Source organism: Galeopterus variegatus, unplaced genomic scaffold (assembly GCF_000696425.1).
Source record: "Galeopterus variegatus unplaced genomic scaffold, G_variegatus-3.0.2 Scaffold6976, whole genome shotgun sequence".
Taxonomy (NCBI): Eukaryota; Metazoa; Chordata; class Mammalia; order Dermoptera; family Cynocephalidae; genus Galeopterus; species Galeopterus variegatus.
The window spans coordinates 22770-31485 of NW_007733087.1; the positions used below are offsets into that span (position 1 = coordinate 22770).

At 43.2% G+C, this 8716-nt stretch overlaps 1 protein-coding gene across 1 annotated transcript in view; it reads right to left on the reverse strand.

Moving 5' to 3' along the window:
- Positions 1-3831: 3831 nt before the first annotated feature.
- Positions 3832-8716, reverse strand: part of LOC103606944 (F-box/WD repeat-containing protein 12-like) — a 33857-nt gene continuing 28972 nt past the window's right edge. Inside the window, exons 4-8 of the mRNA XM_008591510.1 lie at positions 8141-8299; positions 6748-6958; positions 5521-5699; positions 5311-5438; positions 3832-4190 (exon numbers count right to left, since the gene is read on the reverse strand). Of these exons, the coding sequence (XP_008589732.1) occupies positions 4064-4190; positions 5311-5438; positions 5521-5699; positions 6748-6958; positions 8141-8299 (804 nt within the window). The 3' untranslated portion in view covers positions 3832-4063. The remainder of the gene's footprint in view (positions 4191-5310; positions 5439-5520; positions 5700-6747; positions 6959-8140; positions 8300-8716) is intronic.

The window sequence follows — 8716 nt, forward strand, 5'->3', positions numbered from 1 at the left end:
CAAGCGAACAGAGAGGACATTGTTGGGGGATACAGGGAGGAGGGAGGAAGGTTTCGCTAATGGACCACAATAATCAACCACATTGTATATTGACAAAATAAAATAAAATTTGGAAAAAAAAAATAAAGAACATATGGTATTTCTCTTTCTGTGCCTGACTTATTTAACTTAGTATGATTTTTTCTAAGTTCATTCATGTTGCTGCAAATGGCAATATTTCATTCTTTTGTTTACAGCTGAGTAATAGTCCATTGTGTAGATATACCACATTTTTCTTATCCAGTCATCTGATGATGGACATTTAAGTTGGTTCCAACTCTTGACTAAATAGAGCTGCAATAAACATGGGAATGCAGGTATCTCTTCAACATGATGCTTTCCATTCCTTTGGGTATATACCCAGCAATGGAATTGCAGGATTATATGGCAGTTCTATCTGAAGTTAAGGAATCTCCATACCATTTTCCATAATGGCTGCATCAATTTACAGTCCCACCAACAGTGTAGGAGGGTTCCTTTTTCTCCACATCCTCACCAGCATTTGTTGTTCTCTGTGTTTTTGATGACAGCCAGTCTAACTGGGGTGAGATGGTATCTTAATGTGGTTTTGATTTGCATTTTCCTGATGCTGAGTGATGTTGAGCATTTTTTCATGTGTCTGTTGGCCATTTGCATATCACCTGTATTAGTCCGCTTGTGTTGCTATAACAGAAATACCTGAGATGGGGTAATTTATAAAGAACAGAGGTTTATTTGGCTTATGATTCTGGGACAGCTGCATCTGGCATAGGCCTCAGGTTGCTTATACTTATGGCAGAAAGCAGGAGGCAGCTGGCAGGTACAAGCAGATCACATGGTGAGAGGAAGCAAGGAGAGAGGGAAGGTGCCAGGGTCTTTTAAACAACCAGCTCTCATGGGAACTAATAGAGCGAGAACACACTACTCCCGCCACCTAGGGAGAGCACTAATCCATTCATGAGGGACTCACACCCATGACTCAGTTTCCAACACTGCCACATTGGGGATTAGATTTCCACATAAGTTTTGGTGGTGACAGCACATCCAAACTCTATCATCACCCTTTGAGAAATGTCTGTTCAGTTCCTTTGCCCATTTTTTAATTGGGTTATTTTTTTTACTGTTAAGTTGTTTGAGTTCCTTGTATAGTCTGGATATTAATCCTTTCTCAGATGCATAGTTTGCTAATATTTTCTACCACTCTGTAGGTTGTCTTTTTGCTCTGTTTTGCTTCTTTTGCTGTGCAGAAGCTTTGTAATTTGATATCATCCCATTTGTTTATTTTTCCTTTTGTTGCCTGTGCTTTGGGGGTCATATTCATAAAATCTTTGCCCACTCCTATGTCCTGAAGTGTTTCCCCTGCATTTTCTTTTAAATTTATCGTTTCCAGTCTTATATTTAAGTCTTTAATCCATTTTGAGTTGATTTTGGTGTATGGTGAGAGGTACAGGTCTAGTTTCATTTTTCTACATATGGATGTCCAGTTTTCCCAGCACCATTTATTGAAGAGGTAGTGTTTCCCTCAATGCGTGTTCTTCTTGCCTTTGTTGAAGATCAGTTGGGTGTAGGTTTGTGGGCTGATTTCTGGGTTCTCTATTCTGTTCCATTGGTCCAAGTGTCTGTTTTTATGCCAGTACCATGCTGTTTTGGTAACTACAGCTTTGTAGCATAGTTTGAAGTCAGGTAACATTGTCTCCAGCTTTATTTATTTATTTATTTTTGCTCAAGATTGCCTTAGCTATTTAGGGTCTTTTGTTGTTCCATATGAATGTTAGGATTTTTTTTTTCTATTTCTGTGAACAATGTCATTGGTATTTTGATGGGGAGTGCACTGAATCTGTAGATTGCTTTGGGAAGTATGGACATTATCACAATGTTGATTCTTCCAATCCATGAGCAAGGAATGTCTTTCCATCTTTTGTGTCCTCTTTAATTTCTCTCAACAGCGGTTTGTAGTTCTCATTGTAGAGATCTTTTACCTCCTTGGTTAAGTTGATTCCTAGGTATTTTACTTTTTTTGTGACTATTGTAAATGGAATTGCTTCCTTGATCTCTTTTTCTGCTAATTTGTTGTTGGAGTGTAAAATGCTACCAATTTTTGCATGTTGATTTTGTATCTTGCAACTTTACTAAAGTTGTTAATCAACTCTAAGAGTTTTTTTGTAGAGATTTTGGGCTGCTCTATATACAGGATCATGTCATCCACAACCAGGGATAATTTGACTTCATCTTTTCCAGTCTGGATGCCCTTTAATTCTTTGTCTTGACTGACTACTCTGGCTAATACTTCCAGTACTATACTGAATAGGAGTGGTCAGAGTGGGCATCCTTGTCTCATTCCTGTTCTCAAGGATCCATTCAGGATAATATTGGCAGAGGGTTTTTCATATGTGGCTTTTATCATGTTGAGATATTCTCCTTCTATACCTAATTTGCTGAGAGTCTTTACCATGCATCTACTGAGATTCATATAGTTTTTGTCCTTGATTTTGCTGATGTGATGTTTCACACATTTATTGATTTGTGTATGTTGAACCATCCTTGTATCCCTGGGATGAATCCCACTTGATCATGGTGTATTTTTTTGATATATTGCTGTATTCTGTTTGCTAATATTTTGTTGAAGATGTTTGCATCTACGTTCATCAGAGATACTCGCCTATAATTTTCTTTTTTTGTTGAATCTTTGCCTGGCTTTGGTATCAGGGTGATACTGACTTCATAGAATGAGTTGGGGAGAATGGCCTCTGTTTCAATTTTTTGGAATAGTTTGAAAAGAATTGGTATTAATTCTTTAAATGTTTGGTAGAATTCAGCAGTAAAGCCACCTGGTCCTGGGTTTTTCTTTGTTGGAAAAATCCTGATTATGGCTTCAATCTCTTTGCTTGTTTATTGGTCTGTTTTGGTTTTCTATTACTTTTTGGTTCAGTCTTGGTAGTTTGTGTCCAGAAATGTATCCATTTCCTCCAGGTTTTCAAATTTTCTGGCATATAGTTATTCATAATAGCCTCTAGTGATTCTTTGTATTTCTGTGATATTGGTTGTTATGTCTCCTTTTTCACTCTAATTTTTGATATTTGGTTCTTCTCTCTTCTGTTTTTAGTTAGTCTGGCTAATGGTTTGTCTATTTTATTTATCTTCTCAAAAAACCAACTTTTTGTTTGACTGATCTTTTGTATTGTTTTTGGGTTTCTATTTCATTTAGTTTTGCTCTGATCTTAATTATTTCTTTCTATCTACTACCTTTGGGATTAGATTGTTCTTGTTTTTCTAATTCTTTGAGTTGTAGTGTTAGGTTGTTAGTTAGAAAACTTTCTATTCTTTTGATGTAAGCATTTAATGCAATAAACATCCCTCTTAGAACTGCCTTGCAGCATCCCATATGTTTTGATATGATGTTTCATGATTTTCATTAGTATTGAGAAATTTTTTGATTTCCTGTTTAATTTCTTCTTGGACCCATATGTCATTCAGGAGCCTGTTGTTTAATTTCTATGTACTTGTATAGTTTCCAGAGTTTTGCTTTTTGTTGCTTTCTAGTTTTAATCCATTGTGGTCTGCAAAAATACTTGAAATGATTTCAATTTTTTAAAATTTATTGAGGCTTGATTTGTGACCTAGCATGTGATCTATTCTGGAGAATGTTCTATGAACTGGTGAGAAGTATGTATACTCTGTAGTAGCTGGATGAAATGTTCTGTAGATATCTGGAAAGTCCAATTGGTCTAAAGTGTGGTTTAAATCCTGTGTTTCTCTACTGACTTGTTGCCTAGATGATTTGTCCAATTTTGAGAGAGGGGTGTTTAGGTCCCATACTATTACAGTATTGGGGTCTATCTCTTTCAATTACTGTCTTTTTAAATTTCATTTTCCTTGTCTGCAAAACAGAGACAATCATACCCATTTTGTTGACTTGTGAGGTTTTAAAAGTAAAGTCACCCAGCACAGTGCTTGGCACACAGTAGGCACCCAAGAATTACTAATTCCTGTCCCCATGCTGGTAACATCATTCCAGTCTCTGCATGTGTTCAAAGTGAGACCTTTTTCACTTGGTACCACCCTTTGAGACGTGCTGCACCTTGAAGCAGTATGACCTCAGACTACTTCTCTCCATGTTATTGGTTTCCACACCTACAATGCTCATGCCGTCACTTTCCACGTGGGTAAATTTACTGCAAAGAGAAGGGGCATGCTGGGTGTTAATCTGAGAAAAGGACAAGAACTTAAGTAGTAAAAGCCTTTACATGCAGGCGGAACTCAGCTTCCTGTGCCGTCTCCCACCCAGTCCACCCCATCTGGCCCCATTTCTATCTCTTGCTTACTCTGGGCTTTGATTTGAGGACCTAAATTCATTTGTAACAATTAGCAAATATCACATTCTTAAATGGGAATATCAGTTCTGGGCCCTCCTCAGAAGAGCTCCTGAATCCCAATGATTCCAACTATTCTAGAAACTTCTTCTGATATAGGAGGAGAGGCATTTAATCCAATCTGGGCAAGTCTGAGTCATTTCCCCAGGATTTAGAATTAATCTATCACTTCCTGATCACTCTTACTGCTATATTGAACGAAAGAAATGTAGGCACAAGAGCTAATGAGTGTGGACATTTTCCACAAGGTCAAAGTCAGGGAATTTAGAATTAATCTATCACTTCCTGATCACTCTTACTGCTATATTGAATGAAAGAAATGTAGGCACAAGAGCTAATGAGTGTGGACATTTTCCACAAGGTCAAAGTCAGGGTTCAGCCAAGCTTGGCTGTGTGCTCTCTGTGGCACCTTGGACAAAATATCCACATCTATATGCTTCTGTTTTATCTGTAAAACATGGGTGATGCCAACTGCATGTGTAGTTTTTGTACATTACAGGAGACAGTGTATGTTATGCACAGCTGCAGTCAACATCTTTAGAGGAAGAGGAAACAGAATCTGAGCAGTGCTTGCCTTAGGTCCCATTAAGAAGGGAGAGGCTGGGCTTATGACTGTAGGTCTTATTAACATCCTTTCCAACATTTCCGTAAAAAACACTGCTTGGGGGCCGGCCCGGTGGCGCACTTGGTAGAGTGCGGCACTAGGGAGCACGGCGGCGCTCCCACCAAGGGTTCAGATCCCATATAGAGACCGGTCCGCTCACTGGTTGAGCGCGGTGCGGGCGCGACACCGAGGGTTGCGATCCCGTTACCGGTCACGAAAAAAGACAAAAAGAAAAAAAACAAAAACAAAAACAAAAACACTGCTTGGTAGGCCTAAGGCCATTTTACAGGCAAAGTGAAGGAAAACAGAGTCAATTACCTGGCCCATCTGTGGGATCCCCCAAGCAAATGATAGCAGCTCTTGAGGATGCGATATTTCTTTTCTTTGTTCCACACATAGACTCGCAAAGAGAAGTCAAGGGAAGAGGTGATGACTTGGTTTGGGCCCTTGAAATGAAAAGTCAAGTTAGTGTGGATGTGGACTCCGGAAGGCAGAAAGCCGCGACATGGGCAGGGGCACCACACTCACCACCCATATGGATGTGATGGGCTTCTGGTGGTCTTGGAAGGCAGCCAGCTTCAAGCCATGAATGGTGAACAGCACCAGCGTCAAGCCAGAGACCAGCAGGATCACCTCTGAGCCATGGCCCTTCATGAGGTGGGGAGGCACCATGGTGTCTGGGAAGAGGAAACTGGCGATCTGTTGCACTTTTTGAAATAAAGACACAGAAATTGGCTTCTCTGGAATAGACATATGCCTAACCTAAGATGATGTGGTACACTGAAAAGAGCTATAGTTTTGCAGTTAGACCTGCATTCACCCCCCTATATCTCCAGTTCATCAGCTCTAAAATACTGATTATGACACTTTAATTACAGGTGACTGTAAAGATTCAGTGCCATATGCTCGTGGAAGTGACCAGCAGAGTATCTGGCATGTAGTACCTTCATGCCAGATGAGGTACCCTTCCTTCTACCCTTTTTCATCTATGACAGGATGACATAAGAAACGGCCACTTAAGAACTATATGACATTTATGGCATCTGCCAAAAACAATTGAAGATACTATATTTTATACTGTATAACATTCCTTTTTACCAGGAAAAAAATTACCTCTTCTGAAGAATTCATGTGTTCTCTCATATCAGACAAGGGGTTATATTACACATTTTGTTTCTCTTTTTTCCTTGGTTGCCAGGAAGCTCAGAGTGAAATTTATGGTCAAATAATGATACGAAAACAAACATAACACAAAAGAAAAAATGCTAAGGACCATCGGGAAGGCCTGTCAGGGTGACGCGGGGTTTGGGACATAGATAAGGAGACAGTGTGAAGAAGGATGTGGGTCTTATTTTCCTTCTGGACTAGAAGCTCCCTAGGGAAGAGACAGTCGTGGCTTGTGTTCATGTTTGTGTGCACTCAGCGCCCAGACAGGGCCTTTGACAAAGCCAGGAAAAGAGGCAGAAATGAGTAAAAGCAGGAAGGTCAGTAAGGAGAAGTGAGACTCTAAGAGTCGGCATTTAATGTCTGAATCCCAGGCTGTCCAGAGGGCCCGACATGTAGTAAGTGCTCAGTTGCTCAACCAGCACATAAAATCACAAACAAGACCACCTCCGAGGGGCCACTATATCCCTATATCTCACTGAGAGGAAATAGAAAGTGTCCCAGAGGAAATGTGAGCAACCTGCGCTGGAAGAATCACACTATGATGGCGGTGACATGCAGACCCGCCGGCACCAGCACGGGGACCCTTACCCAGAATGTTCACTCTATCCCTGGACTTCTTGGCCCCTAACTCATAGGTAGTGACAATCAGCTGCATGCCATTGTCATTTCTGTGCATCACAATCAGCCTGGCCACCTCGTCAGGGGCCCAGCAGGCTCTGGAACTCAGCCAGACGGGGAGGGTGGTGGAGACAGGAGGCTCGTCTTCCAATGGGTGCAGCAAGGAGTGAGTGTAGAACACCTGGGGAAACGTACCTGCATGGGTCACACTGCAGGTGAGGGAGGGGGCTTCGCAGGCCCAGGAGCACTTGGAAACCCTCCTCCCCACCCCTAGGGGACCTAGCCAGGGAATCTGGCTCTGCCCCCACCTCTAACCCCAACCCTGCCCTACTTGGCCCCACAGGGCAGCCATGCCTCTTGTGGGTCCTCCTTTCCAACTATTCATAGACCAGGGGCTTTTCAAGGCTAATCCCAGCCCACGTCTGGCCCCACTGGTAGGCCAGGTGCAGCATTTTTCTGGTTTTGAACAGCTTGGTCACTGCTTTGCCATTGCCTGCAAATACACAGCATATTCCTTTCCCAGCTCCTTATGCCTCCCCTAGGGACCCTGGCACTGCATTTTCAGAGGGTGGCTTCTCTACATTTGGCTGCTCTTCCCTGACCACTCGCCTGCCCAGCTACCAGGTCCCGGGGCTCTCTGTCCCTTCCTGCTCTGTGATCAGTTTCCCTCTCTGTCCTCCTTCTTCCAAAAGACCATCACCAGCAGTTTGCCTTATACTCTAGTCTAACTCCCAATTCAGACCTTGGCACTCAACGGGTGCCTCATCCTCAGCAGATGACTGGACGTCCCTGTGCCCACGAGTCATCAGGACTCTCACACAACCCCTATGCGGAAGGCGCAGCGAAGCGCTGGGCTTTCCTCTGCCAGCCACCGGATGCTCTCTCCACGTTGTCAGCATCCCCTCCATGCCTTCCCCTCACTCTCATTCTCACTGAAGCTCTGTCCTCAGATCACCAAACAAACGGCTCTTGAACGATTTCCACTGGGATGTCCCTAAGGCCCAAACCTGTTCACAACTAAACTTTACCCTCCCCAGCCTAGGTGCCAACCCCTTTCAGCTCACAGGCAACACAGCAGCCTGGACAGAGCAGAGGCTACAGGGGCAGGAGCCCTGAGGACAGACTCAACAGTGGCCTTGAGCTTCCTGCATAAGGGAGGTAAGTGCCAGCAGAGAGGGACACTACTGCTGGGAACAGACCCCGACAAGAACAGGTGTGGCTCACGATGAGCAACACTTGACCTGGGTGCCCTCAACCGGCTGCGTGGCTTGGTCCTAACATGCATCCCACAACCTTGGGGTTCCAGACCCTCCGTCTTCCTCACGTGCTGGCTCCCTAAGGAAAGGGCTCCGCAGACACTGACCTTTGAGCCCAGGTCTGAATTCTGTGTAGAGACAAACACCCACTCTCGGCCAGGAGAGCAGATGAGGGTCATGGAGTTGTTGGGAAACACAGACACCTTGGAGACCACCTGCAGCTGAGGCACTGTCAGTGTGTAGAGGGTCCCTTCAACACAGGCCACCTGCAACAGAAAACAGCCAAAACAAAGCCGCAGCCAGGACACCGGCTAAGTAGGAAGCACCATCCTCTTCTGGGTGGTGTTTCCTTGCCTGAAGGATGGAGACGGTAACTGCTAAACTGCAGTTAGTTTGAAGTCATGTCTTAGAATATTTTTTCAAATACACAGACAGAAATGAATATGCTCAAACAGCATGTAAGTCTTCACAGTAAAAGCCATTATCCCTTTCCTGCAAAAGTCTGGCATGTGACCATCCAGGGCCCTTTCTAGCCATTGGCATATGGCACACTGGGTCACCGCTGGAGTGCCATTCTGCAACCTGCCTTTTATGTTTTATTAATATAAAAGGCCTAAATATTCCTAAAATATTCCTTGGAAATCTTTCCACATTCATGGACAGTTTCCTTCGACTTTTTGCTT